At 49.1% G+C, this 16,867-nt stretch overlaps 9 protein-coding genes across 11 annotated transcripts; 5 read left to right on the forward strand and 4 right to left on the reverse strand.

Annotated features, from left to right (window-relative positions):
- Window positions 1–175: 175 nt before the first annotated feature.
- Window positions 176–1,426, forward strand: PV09_01648 (uncharacterized protein). Its single transcript, XM_016354573.1, has 2 exons — window positions 176–516; window positions 572–1,426. The coding sequence occupies exons 1-2, from the start codon at window positions 463–465 to the stop codon at window positions 1,235–1,237; spliced, it is 720 nt and encodes a 239-aa protein (XP_016217585.1). The 5' UTR covers window positions 176–462; the 3' UTR covers window positions 1,238–1,426.
- A 141-nt stretch (window positions 1,427–1,567) lies between these two features.
- PV09_01649 (uncharacterized protein) lies at window positions 1,568–3,266 on the forward strand. The gene is made up of 2 exons (XM_016354574.1): window positions 1,568–1,848; window positions 1,906–3,266. The coding sequence occupies exons 1-2, from the start codon at window positions 1,649–1,651 to the stop codon at window positions 2,744–2,746; spliced, it is 1,041 nt and encodes a 346-aa protein (XP_016217586.1). The 5' UTR covers window positions 1,568–1,648; the 3' UTR covers window positions 2,747–3,266.
- Window positions 3,267–3,308: 42 nt separating this feature from the next.
- PV09_01650 (uncharacterized protein) lies at window positions 3,309–4,503 on the reverse strand. The gene has a single exon (XM_016354575.1). It carries the CDS (start codon window positions 4,444–4,446, stop codon window positions 3,784–3,786), a length of 663 nt encoding a protein of 220 aa, XP_016217587.1. The 5' UTR covers window positions 4,447–4,503; the 3' UTR covers window positions 3,309–3,783.
- Window positions 4,504–5,238: 735 nt separating this feature from the next.
- On the forward strand, window positions 5,239–7,107 carry PV09_01651. 2 transcript variants are annotated; one of them, XM_016354577.1, is made up of 6 exons: window positions 5,239–5,785; window positions 5,840–5,859; window positions 5,918–6,116; window positions 6,166–6,719; window positions 6,786–6,850; window positions 6,987–7,107. In XM_016354577.1, the coding sequence occupies exons 1-5, from the start codon at window positions 5,588–5,590 to the stop codon at window positions 6,844–6,846; spliced, it is 1,032 nt and encodes a 343-aa protein (XP_016217589.1). In that variant the 5' UTR covers window positions 5,239–5,587; the 3' UTR covers window positions 6,847–6,850; window positions 6,987–7,107. The 2 variants fall into 2 exon arrangements, with proteins under 2 accessions (XP_016217589.1, XP_016217588.1); XM_016354576.1 differs by having other exon boundaries at window positions 6,786–7,107.
- A 561-nt stretch (window positions 7,108–7,668) lies between these two features.
- PV09_01652 (uncharacterized protein) lies at window positions 7,669–9,616 on the forward strand (the record flags this gene model as incomplete). The annotated part of the gene is made up of 2 exons (XM_016354578.1): window positions 7,669–7,987; window positions 8,022–9,616. The coding sequence occupies 2 exons, from the start codon at window positions 7,669–7,671 to the stop codon at window positions 9,614–9,616; spliced, it is 1,914 nt and encodes a 637-aa protein (XP_016217590.1).
- On the reverse strand, window positions 9,524–11,687 carry PV09_01653 (uncharacterized protein). Its single transcript, XM_016354579.1, has 4 exons — window positions 11,494–11,687; window positions 11,388–11,440; window positions 11,215–11,333; window positions 9,524–11,164 (listed from the first exon to the last, which is right to left on the reverse strand). Exons 1-4 carry the CDS (start codon window positions 11,570–11,572, stop codon window positions 10,015–10,017), a joined length of 1,401 nt encoding a protein of 466 aa, XP_016217591.1. The 5' UTR covers window positions 11,573–11,687; the 3' UTR covers window positions 9,524–10,014.
- A 65-nt stretch (window positions 11,688–11,752) lies between these two features.
- On the reverse strand, window positions 11,753–13,889 carry PV09_01654. 2 transcript variants are annotated; one of them, XM_016354581.1, is made up of 7 exons: window positions 13,427–13,889; window positions 13,135–13,192; window positions 13,043–13,075; window positions 12,922–12,980; window positions 12,689–12,869; window positions 12,395–12,627; window positions 11,753–12,337 (listed from the first exon to the last, which is right to left on the reverse strand). In XM_016354581.1, exons 2-7 carry the CDS (start codon window positions 13,165–13,167, stop codon window positions 12,274–12,276), a joined length of 603 nt encoding a protein of 200 aa, XP_016217593.1. In that variant the 5' UTR covers window positions 13,168–13,192; window positions 13,427–13,889; the 3' UTR covers window positions 11,753–12,273. The 2 variants fall into 2 exon arrangements, with proteins under 2 accessions (XP_016217593.1, XP_016217592.1); XM_016354580.1 differs by having other exon boundaries at window positions 13,135–13,889.
- On the forward strand, window positions 13,509–15,076 carry PV09_01655 (uncharacterized protein). The gene has a single exon (XM_016354582.1). It carries the CDS (start codon window positions 14,373–14,375, stop codon window positions 14,697–14,699), a length of 327 nt encoding a protein of 108 aa, XP_016217594.1. The 5' UTR covers window positions 13,509–14,372; the 3' UTR covers window positions 14,700–15,076.
- On the reverse strand, window positions 14,978–16,338 carry PV09_01656 (uncharacterized protein). Its single transcript, XM_016354583.1, has 3 exons — window positions 15,667–16,338; window positions 15,355–15,614; window positions 14,978–15,299 (listed from the first exon to the last, which is right to left on the reverse strand). The coding sequence occupies exons 1-3, from the start codon at window positions 16,297–16,299 to the stop codon at window positions 15,146–15,148; spliced, it is 1,047 nt and encodes a 348-aa protein (XP_016217595.1). The 5' UTR covers window positions 16,300–16,338; the 3' UTR covers window positions 14,978–15,145.
- Window positions 16,339–16,867: the final 529 nt, after the last annotated feature.

Genomic DNA, 16,867 nt, shown 5'->3' on the forward strand with positions numbered 1-16,867 from the left:
GACCGCCTACTCCTAAATGACGTTCTTGGCCTGTGTAGTTATTTTCTTCAGCAACAGCCTCCGTTTCAGTGCGTACATGCGTCTAAGCGTTTTCCGTATATCTGCCCTGGGAAGTCCACCGCTTCAAGCGGACGGGCTATAGATGTTGGTCATAAACACCATGCACTTTTCTCCACCTCCTAGTACAAATTGTGTACAGAGCCTACCAGTACGGTTTCAAGGGAACCAAGATGCTAGCTCAAAGTTACGTCGCTGGCCAGACCTTCATATGCTTCAGCAACCCATGAAGCAGCTGGGTTGCAGCCCAGCACTGCCACACTTCATCCTCCGTCAAACGTCCTGCGACGTTTCTCGACAGAAACGCAGCAATCGTTCTGCACCAAAATACGCACGTTTTTTCTCTCTCTCTCTCTCCCTCTCTATGCTAGAAATTCTCTGCCTGCTTCTAGTGGTTAGCTAATAATGGAGGCTTTCAGCGTAGCAATGACCAATAGGTCGCTCCGGACAGTCAAGGCAGTAAGTACCGCCTACATATTCAGCCTCTGTTTACTCTGCTGACGATAAATCATAGGAATTAGAGTTCCTAGCAGATAATGGCACCATTACGCATGCACAGCTATCCTCGATCTTGAGCCAATTGCCGTCAGAGACCCAAGCCGTAAGAAATTCGCAAGCAACAGCCGTATCGGCGCCAACCTCAGGATCTGTACCTGTGGCCCCCATGAGTAACTTGAATTTGAACGGCAGCCACGCAGAAGCAAACGCTTTCAATAGCAGCAACGAGAAGCAGAACGGTTACTACCAACCACCAGCTCAAGAGGTCAATCCACCTCCAGCCTACCCTGCAACGCCACAGCCCCCTGTCGCCGCTCCTCTTACATATGCTGTTGCTCTATATGTATACAATGGCAATGACGCGGGCGATTTAAGCCTGCAGGTCAATGATCGTATTGCTGTGACAGAATACATGAATGCAGATTGGTGGAAGGGTCGCAACGAGAGAACGAATCAGGAAGGTATCTTCCCACGCAATTATGTCAAGGTTGAGGACGTCAAGGCGCCGGCTGGTCCGTCGAGTTATGGGAACATGCCCATGGATGTGGCTCAGGGCGGTGGCTCCTCACAACCAAGTAAAGGACAGGAGATGGGCAAGAAGTTTGGCAAGAAACTTGGCAATGCGGCAATCTTCGGTGCCGGTGCGACAATGGGCAGCAACCTCGTCAATAGTATATTCTAATTGATCTCATGAACGGGAAAGGGGCAATGGGTTTTTTGGAGAGTTCATCATATGATGGATGTGAGCGAGACCTTGGAGATTTCATTTTGTCCTCAGCAGCTGTCTCGAACTCGACTCATGGCAAGAAGTACAAGTTTCCAATCGCGTATTTAGATCCATAAGAGGGACAATGATCTATTCCTATCCGTGCAAAAAAATATCTGTCTTCTCGAACTCTCGTTCCACTTCTGCTTGAGGCCGCCGTCAATCGCGGCTCTTCCAAGACCCTTGCAGATCGTGGGGAAAAGCCAAGTTAACAAAAGTTCCACTCGCCGAACATCAGTCTTAAAACCAAATTGTGTCCACGCGAGGCTCCGCTGTACACGTATCACGTCTGCATTCCGCAGTATCAGTATTGGTATAACGGAAATTATGCCTATTACAATTCTTCCTCCCGCATCTCCGCCTCCGATTTCCTATAACGAATATTCTGAAGATGATAGGATGGAACTTGATTCGGACGACGATGTGGACATTGATTCAGGAAAGCCGATATACAAAAGGTCTAGAGTATCAACTAAGCACATAGTCACTCCAGGTGAGATTGTCACAGAAGATACACAGTGGATGAGGTACGCTGTCCTAGGATATTTGCAATTTTGATAATCGTTCTGACTTACGACTTGCAGAGGCCATGGCACATATTATCCTCCAGAATCTTCGGCCATACATTCGTCCGTTTTTGGAACTATCCTAAAGACGAATAAACTTCTGTCTTGTATACCACTCCGTGCCCGTTATACGCCAGAAATTGGAGACCTTGTCGTTGGCCGCATCATAGAAGTTCAGCAGCGACGCTGGAAAGTCGAAATCGCCGCGCCGCTGCTTGCACAACTACCACTTTCCGGTATAAACTTGCCCGGTGGCATTTTAAGGCGACGTACAGCAGTGGACGAGCTCAACATCCGCAGCTTCTTCACTGAAGGTGATCTCCTGGTCGCCGAGGTGCAGTCTGTGTACGAGAGCGGGCAAGCAGTTCTTCACACTCGAAGCACAAAATACGGAAAGCTCCGTAACGGCATGTTCATATCTGTCTCCGGTGCTGGAGGCGGTGGGCTGTCCCGTAAAGGAGGCATTACAAGGTCGAGGCGTCAAGTTTTCACACTAAACACGACACGCGGTGGTGATCCTGTGGATGTAATATTGGGTGTTAATGGATTTATATGGGTGAGCAAGCATGTCGAACCTAAGGAAGAAGTGGGCATCACTCGATTGGAGGAGAGTGTTGGACAGGACGTATACTCAAGTCAAAATGATCAGATCAGTGCAAGTACGAGGAGAGAGATTGGGAGAGTGGTGGGCGTGATAAGATGTTTGGTGGAGGCAGGAAAGAGAGTGGATGAGGACATGGTTGTCAAAGCGTATGGTGCCCTGGCAGAAATGGACGATGATATGGATGGTAGTGATGAGGGTGACTTCTTGGGCGGGGAGAAGGGCAAGAGACTAGCCGAACTCGTCTCCGCTGGGTGAGAGAGTAATATTGGGTTCGGTTTCGGGACTTCGATTTAAATTTTGCCCCACGACGTCATGAGCTGGTAAAACTCCGAGGACGAGATGTAGTTGAAGAGGAATACATCTCGTTCATGCTATTCGAGCAGTCGAAGTTCACAGATCGCAGGCAATCTTTTGACCAAAGATGTATCCTTTGGACTCTAGAGATTAAGCATGATTTACCTGAAGATGGATGTCCATAAAAGACGTCAGACTGTTAGAACAAAACTTAGGTTACTAACCTTGTTTTCCAGTAAGTGCTGTCGACATAGAACAAGAGAAGATGATCAAAATTTTCTCAATGCTGGTTAATCATAGCATGTTAGTCAATATATGTAGTGGAGGATCTCAGACGACTGCGTGAGGACGGGATCTTAATGACCTTGATGACCCACATTTAAGACCGAATTTGCCTGGGAGGACAAGAGCAAAACCCTGGAGTTTAGGTCTTAGATTCGTCCTTCACGGATATGGATCAATAGTACAGCTTGAATCATGACATAAAGCCTTCCATTACAGTTAGGACATACATGAGAAGACTGCTAGATCGTAGACGCCGCGAATCACAAAGTTTTCAACATGAAAGGTTTGCACTTTAATTCTAACAAAACCAACATATAACTCTCTTCCAAAGGGTGTCTGGAAACCTATGGCAGGCCCAGGCGGCGTCGAAACCACTGCCTCTGTGCACTAAAATACATGTCTGTCCGGCTGTTCCCTTAGCTCAGACATTATTTTCAATGAGTTTCCAGAACTGCCAAATGATGCTATTGTGTGGATGGCGGCTGGCAACCTGAGGAAATTCTTGCTAAACGGGAGGCGTGTGAATGTTACGCAAGGCTTATTTGGCGCTAGAGGCAAAGACCGAAATTATCGTACAGAGAGATCTGTTGAAAACGAAGTTTATCTATGAGTAGATCAACTATTCAACACAATGCCGGTAGAACTCTAGTAGCGCATACAGTGAATAAATGATGTTAGCAGTTGTATTCGTACACGGCTGATGACCCGATGAACTACCGCATAGTTCTCAAGAAGTTGGCCTCCTTGATGGTCGCTCGCCGTTTTTGCCTCATGGCTTTCGTAAGCTCCTGCCGTGCTTTCGCAGCAGCTAGATTTCCCTCCTCAGTCCCATCGCCAATTGGTAGGTCAATTGTTTGCTCATGTATAGGGATCTTCTCAAACGACAGATCTTCCTCGGGTTTGTTCTTCATGGCCTTCTTCGCTTTTGCCCGCTTGTTTCTGCTCTTCGAATATATATCGGCGTCGACAGCATCCGCTACATCTTGTGTGTCAGATTTGAGTACATCCCAAAGCCAATCTGGATATTCGTGATCCTCCATAGCCACGGGGTCGGTTTTGCCCTTCATGAAGTTGAGGCCCTTGAGGATTGTGCCAGCGGGACAAGATGAAACTACCACTGGCACGTCTGAAGCCTTCTTCTTAGATGCTTTGTCGCCTCGTGCCGTAGGAGAGACGGAAATTGGTGTTGTGAATGGTTGAGCAGCTGAGGATATTGCCGAAGGTTGGTCACCATCTTGTCGCGGTTTGGCTTGCTCTATTTCTTTGGAGGAGATAGCTTCTGCTGCGTTAATATGCGTGGTCGAGATCATCCGACGGGCCAATGGAGTTGCGTTGAATGAGCTTGCTAGCCGCAGAGCGCATCGCCGACAAATCATGACTGATGATGCTGTAATTGGACCTGCGGTTGTTGCTTGACTTTTTGGTTCTCGTCCTTGTCTGGAAGACGAACGTATTTCCTAATTGGGAACAAGTAGAACTATGCTCTGTCCTTGCCTTGTTTCCTAAGGCGGGAATGGCCGTCGATGCTCCAGACAAGCAACGGGCCCGCCTCTTGACCTGCGAAAGGAAGAACGAGGCCTTTGCTGAAAGATCATGGTCCAAGCTACCAATAGAATCGGCGCTGAGATCTTCAATTTTTTTTTCAGACATTTCTACGCTGACCGTCTGATAAACCAAAATACATTCAGATGTCGGCTAGGGTCGTCCGACGGCTAGAACTTGAGACCAGGTCTGGTATTCGTTATGCTTCTTCTCCATTGTCATATATCTTTGGTCTACCAAATCCAAGAATGGTTGCTACTCTTGGTTCCAACCCGTATTAAGTCGTATTTTTCGGCTCCTTTTTCCTCCCCAATATACGAATGCTACGGCGTATTTAGGAGACGCATATTTCGCCCTTTCCTGGCTAGATTCGGCCTTCAATTCGAGAAGATACGGTGGTTGCGACCTACCTAGATTCCGCGTAGCATGTTACGCGTTAGAATTCCTCAGAGTTTTCATTCCATTATGCATGTGAAGTTCAGCTCTCGAGAACGTCAAGCACGTTCGGTCCCCCACCGTTGCTCTCAAGCGTTAGGTCTTAAAGCCAAACAATCGAGAAGGACGGAATTGCAACTAACCTAAAATACATTCGGCTACGGCCCCCATCTATGATACGAGTTCTTGTCATATGGCTGATCGAACGGCTATTTCCGTGTTCTCTGGCTTGCCAAGGCTGAATGGCATGACCTTGCTTGATGCCACGAAGCTTGCTACTGGTCAACTGCTCGAGTATGCATCTCGGCAGCATATTTAGAACAGCCCCAAATCCGTTGCACAAAGCGGTCTCTTGACAACAAAAACGGTCGAAATGGATCTAGTTCCGGATGCCTTACATTCATTTTGGAAGAAGGCATTTTCGTTCTTATCTACTTTTCTGTTGCCTTCGATATATGCTTGACAGGGAACCTCATCGATCTTCTTCCTTTGTAGTTCTTCCACTATTCGCATCCTACTAGAAGCGACTTCAAGGGAGCTATGATAACATTATTTTACGCTATTTTTGCACTTTCCCAATTTGATATCGGCGTGCTGGCACAACAGGCCGGAACGAGCACAACCACTGCCGCTGCAACTTTCACAGTAGACGTTGGTAAAGGTGGTCACACCTTTCGTCCGGATGTTATACAGGCCGATGTGGGAGACATCGTTCAGTTTAATTTTTTCCCTCCAAATGTAGGTTTTAATAGTTGAATTACATAGGCAAGTGATTGCTAAAGTTGTAAGCAGCACTCAGTAGTTAGAGCGGAGTGAGTGGTGGTGTCTCAAAACCGATGATCTTCGAACGAGAGCTTATATGATACACAGGTACCTATATCCGTGCATACCATATGAGAAGATCGCGGTTGGGAAAGAAGGTTTCTTCTCGGGTTTTCATCCCGTTGATGCCGTTCTTGACAACCCTCCGAGCTGGTCGATACGTATCAATGATACTGAACCGATTTTCTTCTATTGCTCAGCACCAGACTCGTGTATAAAGTACCAAATGGTCGGCGTTATCAACCCTGTTCGTCGGAGCTAACAGTCTTTGGCCAGTTCACTGCTAACAGAACCAGAACTCAACGGAATTGTTGTCCACGCAAAAAGCTTACGCAGCAAATTCGACTTATATGCTCCAACCAGGTGAAGATTTTCCATCTGAAGCTGGAGCTTCAACAACCGCGTCCAGTTCGAATTATCCCACGTCGACCGAATCCGCGTCGAGTGCATCGTCATCCGCTCTCGCAGCTGCCACTTCTACCACGGCAGAGAACACTAGCCATAAATCAAGCTTTCCAGCTGGCGCAATCGCAGGTGTAGTTGTCGGTGTCGTGGCTATTATTGCCCTAGCAGCTGCACTATTTTACTTCATCGGCCGTCATCGTACAGTAAAGGCTCAACAAGCAGTAACTGGCATGTTGAGTGCGGAAAAGGTCACAGGTGGAGGAGGTAACAGCCCAGTAGTGCCAATGGCTGGTCCAGGAGAGTCTATCATCGGACCAGGGGGTATGGTTTACGTTCCTGTACAAGCAACAAATTTCCAAAGAATGAGCGTGCCACCAACATATGGAAGTCCGGATCCGGCACAACAGCGAGTTAGTACCTTTAGTGCACAACAGATGAGCGCGACGTGAGTCTTTATTTAATGGATTAGCAGGGATCAAATTTCACTTTGATAGCTAATTCTTTTTTGCAGCGTACATAGGACTTCCTCTCCCCCCGTTGAGCTTGATGCCCCCAAAGGACAACAATATTGAGCAAGTAAGCGACGCGCAACAAAACTGTTCACAGATGCTTGAATTTTCATTGTTAATAAAGAGTCTTCGCAAACTTACCAATTTCTAACCTTCTTTTCTGTCTTCGCTCATAAATGCTGCACGTGCTTATTGAGGTGAAGTTAGGCTTTTTCGAACCGGATAAATGTTTCAAGTACGCAGGGTGTGGAAATCTTCCGTAGATAACATTTCAATTCGTCCGATTCTTGCCATTCAGATACTCTTCGTGTACATACTAAAGTGCAATCGATATGCTTGAGCAACGGTTCCGGCGTTGCTAGCCAATCTCGAAATGCCTGCCCGCTTGTGCAACGCAAGAGATACTACGCACGTCCCAACGACTCCATGTTTCTTATGCGAGTGACTATTCTGTCGCAAGACTTGGGGGACGCGCTCAATCTAAAACATCTACAATACCCTTCCAGGCTACTTTGCGGCACGAATCCGTTTCGATTATTCGAACAACTTACGCAGAAGGACCCTAATGTTTGACATGCTAATCTGAAATTGCGATTCTTACATACATCTCCGAAGAGTACTGCGCCAATCATGAGTCCTCCGTGGGTCATTGTTCCATTTATGGAGCGAATCGAGTCCCATGTTTTACCTTCTTCACATTATGCAGAACGTGGTTTTCCCGCTATCTGCTTGCATGCTTCATGAGCCGCAGTTGCAAGCTCGGCCAGGCAATATGCCTGATAGGAACGCTGAAGGGAATCGAAATATAGCCATGCTCCCCAACCTTTTCTCGATGATGCTTTGTGACTCGTCTGGACGGCTCTCTACGCATTCGTCTTTGTCATAATGACGCTTGTACGATGGAGTTCGGTCATTTTAATCGCCGGTTTTATAGTTTCTACATTGGCTGGTCCAGTACATTATCCTAATCATGTTCTTCATGAAAAAAGAACCCAGACGCCACCGTTGTGGTTGCGCCGCCAAAGACTCCATAAAGATGAGATTATACCTGTGAAGATTGGTCTGAGGCAACAGAATTTAGAAAGAGCGGATGAATTTATGTATGATGTTTCTCACCCGAAGAGTTTGAAGTATGGGAAGCATTGGACACCAAAGATGGTCGCAGAGACATTTGCTCCGAGGTCTGAGAACAGAGAGGCTGTTCGTGAGACCGTTATGCTGATAAATGTGAAGGAAAGAAGACATTGTCGCAGTCAAGCAATGGCTTGTGGAGTCCGGTATCGAAAACGAGAGAATTCGCACTTCGCTAGGAATGAACTGGCTCTCCTTTAACGCAAGTATCGATGAAGCCGAGCGTTTGTTCAAAGCCAAGTATTACATGTTTGAGCACATGCATACCGGAACCCCACACGTTGCCTGTCACGAATATCATCTACCAGCTCACGTAGCAAAACTCATAGACTTCGTTACGCCTAGCGTCCATTTCGATGCCAAGATCAAACGGAGCGACTTTCAAAGACGTACGCGGTCTTTGCCAAACCTGCGGAGGCGAAGCCCATTTAGCATTGATGACATTACGAATGACAAGGCATCCACGGGCAAAAGCGACGCCGCGAATGTTGGCTCAGAGCAGGGAGTTGGGCCAAAACAGGGTGCTACGTTAGCTGATTCCGATGTTCTGGACCAGAATCAGCTCGAGAATTGTGACCGGCAAATAACGCCAAACTGCCTCCGCGCATTGTATGGGTTCAGCAGTCCCAAATCAGCACAGTCGCAGAATTTGATGGGGGTCGTGGAATACGCGCCGCAATCTTACGTTCCTGAAGACTTGGACAAGTTCTTCAGCAACTTCTCGAAAAACTTGGTCGGACAACGTCCAATACTCGCTTCCATAGATGGGGGACAACTGCTCCCAAATCGATCATTCGAGTTCAACGGCGAGGCAGATCTAGACTTGCAGGTCGCAATGACGTTGATCGCTCCTGTCAAGACGCAGTTGTACCAAGTTGGCGACGAAATTGAAGGCGCGTCATTCAATAACTTTCTCGACGCGATAGACGGTTCATATTGTACTTTCGAAGGAGGTGATGACCCGAGCGCGGACGCCATCTACCCTGATCCTCCAGACGGATATATTGGACCGGCAAACTGTGGTGGTTTCAAGCCCACAAAAGTCATATCTACGTCCTTTGGGTACAACGAGGCAGATTTGACGGAGAAATACGTGCGTCGCCAATGCGCCGAGTACATGAAGCTTGCGTTGCAAGGGATCACCGTCTTATACAGTAGCGGCGATTACGGCGTTGCGGGCAACCTAGGTCAATGTATCGATCCAGTCTCGGGCAACTATACAAAACCAAATGCCAATAACGGTGTGTTCAACCCTTCGTTCCCAAGTGGTTGCCCCTGGGTCACTAGTGTGGGTGCAACACAAGTCTCAAATGGTACAAATATAGTACGCGTTATTGCTTCTAACACTCAGCCTGAAGTCGCATGCGAGACGGTAATTCGCTCAGGCGGTGGATTCAGCAATGTATTTGAAATTCCAGATTACCAGGCATCTACAGTTCACTCCTGGTTCCAAGAACATCCGCCTCCATACTCGGGCTCCGTTTTCAATAATTCAATGCGCACACGAGGATATCCAGACGTGTCCACGAATGGTGCAAATTATGTAGTGGCTGTGGATGGCAGCTTCACATTGGTCTACGGGACGAGCGCAAGCGCACCTGCATTTGGGAGCATGATCACGCTGATTAATAACGAGCGAATGAAAGCTGGGAAAAGTAGTGTTGGTTTTCTGAATCAGGTCCTTTATGAGCATCCAGAGTGAGTGTCTAGGCCTCCTCCACCACATAGCGTCAAGTACTGAAATGTCAGCAGGGTAATGAAGGATGTGACAAAGGGGAACAACCCAGGTTGTGGAACTTCTGGCTTCTCCGCAGTAGAAGGCTGGGATCCTTTAACTGGATTGGGAACGCCTATATATCCTAAGATGTTGGAACTGTTCATGAGTCTGCCATAGCCCAAGCTCTTGACTCTGCGAGTTCTGTGTTCATAGTGATACCCGAGTGTTCTACCACCAAAAACGCAACCATGCTCTGAAAACAGCGAATTGGCCGGTAGTCTGGACTGCTTATAAGCATACACCAATGAAATAGACGCATTTGATGATGGATCCGTTTGCTGAAGGACTGCTTCGACTTGCGAAAGTATCTAGACGTATTGGCTTTACTTAGACGATGTCGAATCATCGATATTAGGCTCAAAATCAAGACTGTTCCCATTGTAAAACTGCTGATCAACAGTACCGTCACGCTGATCGGCTAGCGTCCTGATTCGAATATTATTTCTAGGTGTTCCACGTGGTGCAGGTCTTTCGTCCGCGTGATTCGTGTATGGCGTGGATGATTCCTGCTGTGGCTGCTGTCCAAGCGTACGACCGCGCTCGTCGTCTTCAGGTCGAAACAGCCCACCACGTAGCCAATTCGCCGCGCCAGACAGCGTACCACTAATAATTCCATACGCTCCCGTAACTGCATTGTAAGGGAGCGAGAGGATGCCAGCCGAAGCTGGTGCGTAGGCGTCTGAATATGTCTGAACAGGTTGGAGGACCAATGTCGCACTGGGCAAAAGATCAAGTTCCCGAAGGGACGAGTGTTCTTCACCGACGGATATAGGTCTTGCTGGTTGCGGCGCAAGGATTTGTTTGAACGTGTATGGCGCCTTTGTCTCCAGATGTGAGTCGATCCATGGCCGCACGTCGCTCGCTAATGATGCGTCTGCAGGGAACTGTTTCCGTATCGTGCTTCCATCAAGTAAACGCACTTGGAGATTAGATGAACTTGCTCTCGATGATGTCCGTCGTGTCTTCGAAGCGAGGGATGAAGACGCACTTTCCGTCTCAGTCTCTGCTGTCGCCTGCTCTCTTGTTCTCCTCTCTTGCTCTCGTCGAGCTCGTCGCTCGGCTTTGTCCGCTTCAATCTGCGCCATAATTCTTTCTCTCTCTTTTCGCGCGTCCAGTTGTCTTTGCCGTTGCTGTTCAAGCCAATCGTTCCGTGGCGCGGAAGATTGAATATGGGTTGCGGCGGGAAGAGCTGGTGTTGGATCCTCCTGCTTTTGCTTTCCTTTCGATTCTTTTCTTCCTTCATTATCATGACTTGAAGCATCGGTTAGAGGTACGGATATCGCAGGCTGTGAGGTTATTGCAGCTGCTGGGGTTGAGGCGTCTGAATGTGAACTGCTCGCCGTTTCGCTTTGTGCTGGCGCGACTTGCACGTCCTTCAAAGTTTCTGTTCCTGCACCTAATGCTTTTCTTATACGTGACTTGAACTCGTCTTCCGTAATAGGTCGGGTAAGTAGATCCAACAATTGTCCATGTCTACGACAAGTTAGCTACTTCCATGAAAGACTAGAAAGGCGACTACCGACTGGATCAAAGCGAGTGCAGGCACATCATTCACTGGACAGAATGCCGACAAGAAACCTGCTTCCTGAGAGCCAGCATTTAGGCGCAAGATTACAGACCTAGACTGTAAAAGTCTTGAGACCTAAATGAATGGCTTAGCTTCTACTTCGTCATTCCGTCACCATGAATGACGTACCTCATCATCTTGTAGCCACTCATTTTCCCATTGGGAACTTTCCAAGCTATCGTCTGGTAGCTCGAGTCAGCATTTCATTGCCCAGTCTTTCGTGATATCTGTGTACCGCGGACAAAGCAAGCTACAGATTTGGATTGTTGTATCGCCAATCCGATGCCGGATTGCAGGTCACCTTCATGAAACATGACGGCAATCACAGAGAAAGAAAGAGAAAAAGTTCCGTATTTGACAAGATCGGATGCGAATTCAAGCGCATAGACATAGGTGGACTTTGAAATGGGTGACTTCGTACAAATGAGTTGACAGGACCGTTGCCGCGCTAGTACGTGCAGCGACCCTGGCATGACAACTGGTATATTGGTGCCAAATAAGATGTACAGTCTGCTTTAAATGTCACGTATTGAAGTGCGCAATGCATGAAAATGCAGATGGATGCCAGTCAGATTATTCGATAATTTAAAGACCTGCTCCTTCCTGGCTATCTACAAATTATGCTCCGATCCATCATCTCATCCAAGAACAGAAATAAACTCAGCAAAGAACGGGTGGGAATCAGAGCAGCCTATGCAAAGCCATATTGGTGTGTGACAATAGACAAACAGCGTATATATGGGGGGAATCAGTGGCAATACATGGGCTTCCTTGCTCCCATTGTTCAGTCACCTGGCTGCAGCGAGTGTGAGTGTTGGGCGTGGGCTCCAAAATTTGTGACATTTCCCGTGTTTCTTGATTCTTAAGCCCTTTCGTTCCCTCCTGACACCTCGCGCGCCTTTCATCCAAAATGTAAGAATCACCGGTCTATCTGCGAGAAGATGCCAAGCAAAGACAGAAAAAGAGGGTAGAAGTCACAGAAGCTAGCATGTACGGTATCAAGATATGTCATCCTCTACAGTATCACGCAACTCTTGCTCTTCTTTGCCTTCGGTGGTGGACGCGGGCTGAGAACGGCTCTGTTGGAAAGTATTAGCACGGCGGGCAAAAATGCACAAAGGACGTATGGGACTTGCCGGATAGCCTCGTCGAAGACGCTCTTTAGGTTGCGTTGAGTCAAAGCCGAACACTCAAGGTATTTGACCGCTTTGATCTCCCTGCTGACGGCCAGCGCCTCCTCATACGAAATGGGCTGCGTCCGCATCTTTCTCATGCTTTCTTTGGTCGCTTCATCGTCTCGCAAGTCTAGCTTGGTACCGACAAGTATGATGGGCACGCCAGGTGCGTGGTGTTCGATCTCCGGGGCCCACTGTGAGATCTGCATCAGCAATGATCATTCCACGGAAGCTTTACGTGTGCGCGAAGTATACCTTTGCCTTGACGTTGTCGAAAGAGGCGCGGGAAACGATCGAAAAGCAGATGAGGAAGACATCTGTCTGGGGGTATGAGAGTGGTCGAAGTCTGTCGTAGTCCTCCTGTCCTGCAGTGTCCCAAAGACCTAGACTTATCGGCTTGCCATCGACCATTACATTCGCCGAGTAATTATCGAAGCTGTGATGCGGTCAGGGGAAGCGCAGGGCTCAACAGGGCTGCATGAACATACACGGTAGGGATATATTCGCCTGGGAAAGCATTCGTGGTATATGAAATGAGAAGACATGTCTACAAGAGCTCAGTAAGCAAACTGTCGTGTGCGAGCGCGTGTGATGTAAGAGCAAACCGACCTTGCCAACGGCGCCATCGCCCGTGACGACGCACTTGAATCTATCATCAGCAGAGACTCGACGAATGCTTGATCCAGGGTCTCCAACTGTACCTTGAGAGACTGTGTTGGCGGTGCAGAGGCCATTCTGTGCAGACAAGCTCAAGGGATCCTGTCCGTGATATTTAGTATGGGGAGCCGTTGTGCGGCGTAGCGCGGTGAGGAATGAGGATTGTGACGGGGAGGTGGAGAGGGCAGGCAGTGAATTGAAGCTGCGACAGCTACAACGATGCAAGGACGATTCTGGCTGGAGACTGCGACACCAAAGGAGAGTCGCTAGGCTTGAACAGCAGGGTGGAGTATCTGTCGTCGATCGGCAGCGTGCTCCAGGAGCTTTTCAGCGTACCTTCTGGTGGGCGGTGGCGGGATTGGCTATCTTTCCGTTCTTCGCGAGGACACGAGCGAAAAGCACGGACTTCTAGCACCGAAGTACCTGCAAGCAGCAACGGGCGGCGGAGGTGGCGATAGGTCCTCTCTTTTGGATAACGTCTCTTGTTCTCGACAGGGCGATCTGCTTGTGGCTGCGAATGCAAGCGTGATGAGGTTGTCGGTACCAGAGTGTGGAGGGTTCGAGCCTCGAGCTAGTGCGTCGCGGCTCGCCAGCAGGACGTGCGCACTCGAGCGTATGGGGTACCGATGCTGAGGTTGTGGATATGGTCTGGAGCTGTCGGTGCAGAGAACACGACGACAACAGCTGCAGCAGGAGCAGCAGCAACAGCAACAGCAGCAACAGCGACGATGTCGACAGCGACAGCTACAAAGGGGACGCGGGCTACGGCTGGATGGTGTACTGGTGGGGGGTTTACGTGGAGAGACTGGCAGAGGAGACAAATGGAAGGCGACGGGGGATCCGAGCTCGCCTCCCTTGACGGTTCCAAACAATGGAAACTCAAAGCCTTTGTCTCGTGATGTTCTCGAGAAGCTGCCAGGGGACGACGCACGCTGTAGCCGGACGGACGCTGAGCGGTGCTCGAACCCCGTCAAACGTGCGGTTCGAAACACAACTGACGCAAGCCGTCGCGGTTTGGTGGTTTGGTGGACTCTGTGTAAATGTAGACCTACGGAGGTCCGCCCGAGCAAAGCTGGCCGCAAGCACGAGGCGACACACAAGATCGCAGAGACTGAGCCCGGCTGGAGCAGACAAAGGATGACTCTTTCTGCGAGAGCGGTCGGAAACAGCGCTCTGCCGCGAGAAACAACCTCGACGTTCTGATACACCCACGCTGCAGAGTCGCAAAGCAGACGCCAGACGGCCACCCGTCAAAGTCTGAGACACAGAACAGGACTACGTTATGCTTGCCTATCCGAGGCCAATGGAACAATTCCTGGCGCCGCTCGACAGGAGTTGGCACGCCTACTTCTGCAGCGAATCAACCACGCTCAACTCATTTCTGTTTCCGACTGTTCGACTCGATAGGCGGGAGGTGCCAGCGCTGGCTTCTGCAGTAGTGCGTGACGCTGTGCGTGTCGAGCTGCAGCTCGCTAACATCACATGGCTGGAGCTGACAGTGCCACGGCCCAATGTATATAGACGTTGCACTCCAATCCTGTGTGCATCGTTCTTTCGGACTGACGCTGAGCTTTTGTCTCGCATTGCACAGAGCTACTGGCATACCTGAATGGATGCGAGTCATGAGGCAGCATGGAGCTCTTGTCATCCACATGCCACATTCACGTCTTCCGCCCGCAGCAGCACACCTTGATTAGTCACGGTGCGCGGAGCCAACCCAATCTTTATGTAGAAAAAAAAAAAAGTTGCGTATATGTGTGTTGCAGGGCACAGGACATGCACAAAGGTTGGGTCGGGACCTACCTGTGCAAACTTTAGGACGACCCACCAGGTAAGAGCTTGAACGGCACTGTCCGGCGAAGAGTCTGCCACAACCAAGGATAACAAGTACAGCATTTGGATATGTATAATCTTATGTACAGTAATGCTTGCCGCCAAGCCACTGGGCATGATAGCACCTGTGCCAGAGTAGATAATCCCAGATCGGCGTACTTGGAGACTTTGTGTTTCCAGCTGAAAATCTACCCCGAATGTGCCAGGCCTTTCTGCACCATCTCATGCACGTCGCTCTCGAGCTTCATAGAACTTCTCAATCTCAAGCCGCCGCTCCTCAGTCTCCTCGTTCAGCTTCTTGTAGTGCTCTACGACCTTGTCCACATTGATATACGAGCCAGGAGCGACGTTAATTTGAGGACCCTGATTCATGGCACTAAAGACAGATGTTAGCATGCAGCCTTTACCGTCACGTATGACTATGTACGTACTCTTCGAACCTGACCTCTTTCTTGCCGGTACCTCTGCCGTCCGACGTTGCAGCATGCCGGAACAGAAGTCTATCAAAACCGGCTTGCTCCACAGCCTTAGTATGCAGCTCGTTGCTTCGCCGCCATTCGTCCTGCCACGAATCATACTTGTGAATGAGACGAGTGAGGAAAGGTTTGTTCTCCTCATCGGACTTGTTCCGAGTTAGGGTCATCAGGATCCAGCTGAATGGAATCGTGCCGAGTGCTAGATACCAGCCGATCTATTCCTCAGTCAGCATGTGCACATATGATGAGCTCAGAGATGCTTCGTACGCCAAATGATTCTTTTGCGTGCTCTCCGCCGTGGTGAGAACTGTGGCCATGAGTATCGTGGTGGCCATGATCCCCATGAGCGCCGTTAGAAGCGGTTGGGGAAGCCAATGCCTTCGTCAAAGATTCAGAGAGCGCAGCCTTGATCTCGGCTGGGAATTCACCGGTCTGATCGTAATACTTGAACAAAGTCTCAGCTTCGGCTAGAGTTGCGGCTTTTATCATATTCTTGAACACGACATGGGCAGCTGCGAGTTCTTCTGGCGTAGTGATCTGAGTGCCGACCTGAGAAGCTACTGCAATAACCTCCTCATCCGTCAATGATGGTTTGAGTGCGTTGGTAATGTATTCCTGGACAGCATCTCGTTCCGCCTGGGTCTCGCAGTTCTGCAGCGCGGACTGTCCGATCTCCTTCCAGTCCTCTGGAGTATGAGGTTCCGCATGCTGCTTGTACAAAATGTACTCAATCTGTGGGGGGGCCGGATCATAATGCGGAGTCCCAGAGGCATATCTTCGATGGATATGAGAGAAGAACGCAGGTCGAACGGGTGCCTGGGCGATCGCGCGTGGTATCCTGATTGATCTCCAGGTCAACTGGCGAGCCACAGAAGCGACTCTCGGTGCTGTTGCGGCCATTGTTGCGGCCAATTGGTCGTGAAGAGCTCAAGATGCAAAGAGTGTGAAGTCAAGACTGGAGCTGTTGTGCTTTGAGGGTGGATGGCTTGGCATCTTGTGCACAGACCACAGGATTACAGCAGGTGCACGATTACGGGACGGTGTTCAGTCTAAGTTCGTGGCATAAATTCCGTATCTATAGTTTAGTTCTGCCAATCCCATCTATTGTCGACTTTGCACATGGGTTTAATCGGTAATCGATTTCTTTCATGCTCTGGGAATGGAGTCACTCACATCCCACATCAGGAATAGCAAGTCAGATCCTAAATTTCGGTCTCAACGAAAGGGCCAAAATATCAACAGACTTTGATTATGTGCAGTCTAAAAGCTACCCGGAGAATATATTTATCTTGATACTTCACGCGAATAGAAGCGCTTAAAGTTTATCAGCGGAAAGAGCTGTGCTTCCGTCCAGTACTTCATTTCAGCAAGCTGTATTCTATAGTGTTCGAGTCTAAGGTACTTGGGGTCGTGCTAGAATGTTTGTAAAAATTCGAACAGGACCCGAGGGGCAATAAGAAGGTCCTGA

This window comes from Verruconis gallopava (genome assembly GCF_000836295.1).
Source record: "Verruconis gallopava strain CBS 43764 unplaced genomic scaffold supercont1.4, whole genome shotgun sequence".
NCBI lineage: Eukaryota > Fungi > Ascomycota > Dothideomycetes > Venturiales > Sympoventuriaceae > Verruconis > Verruconis gallopava.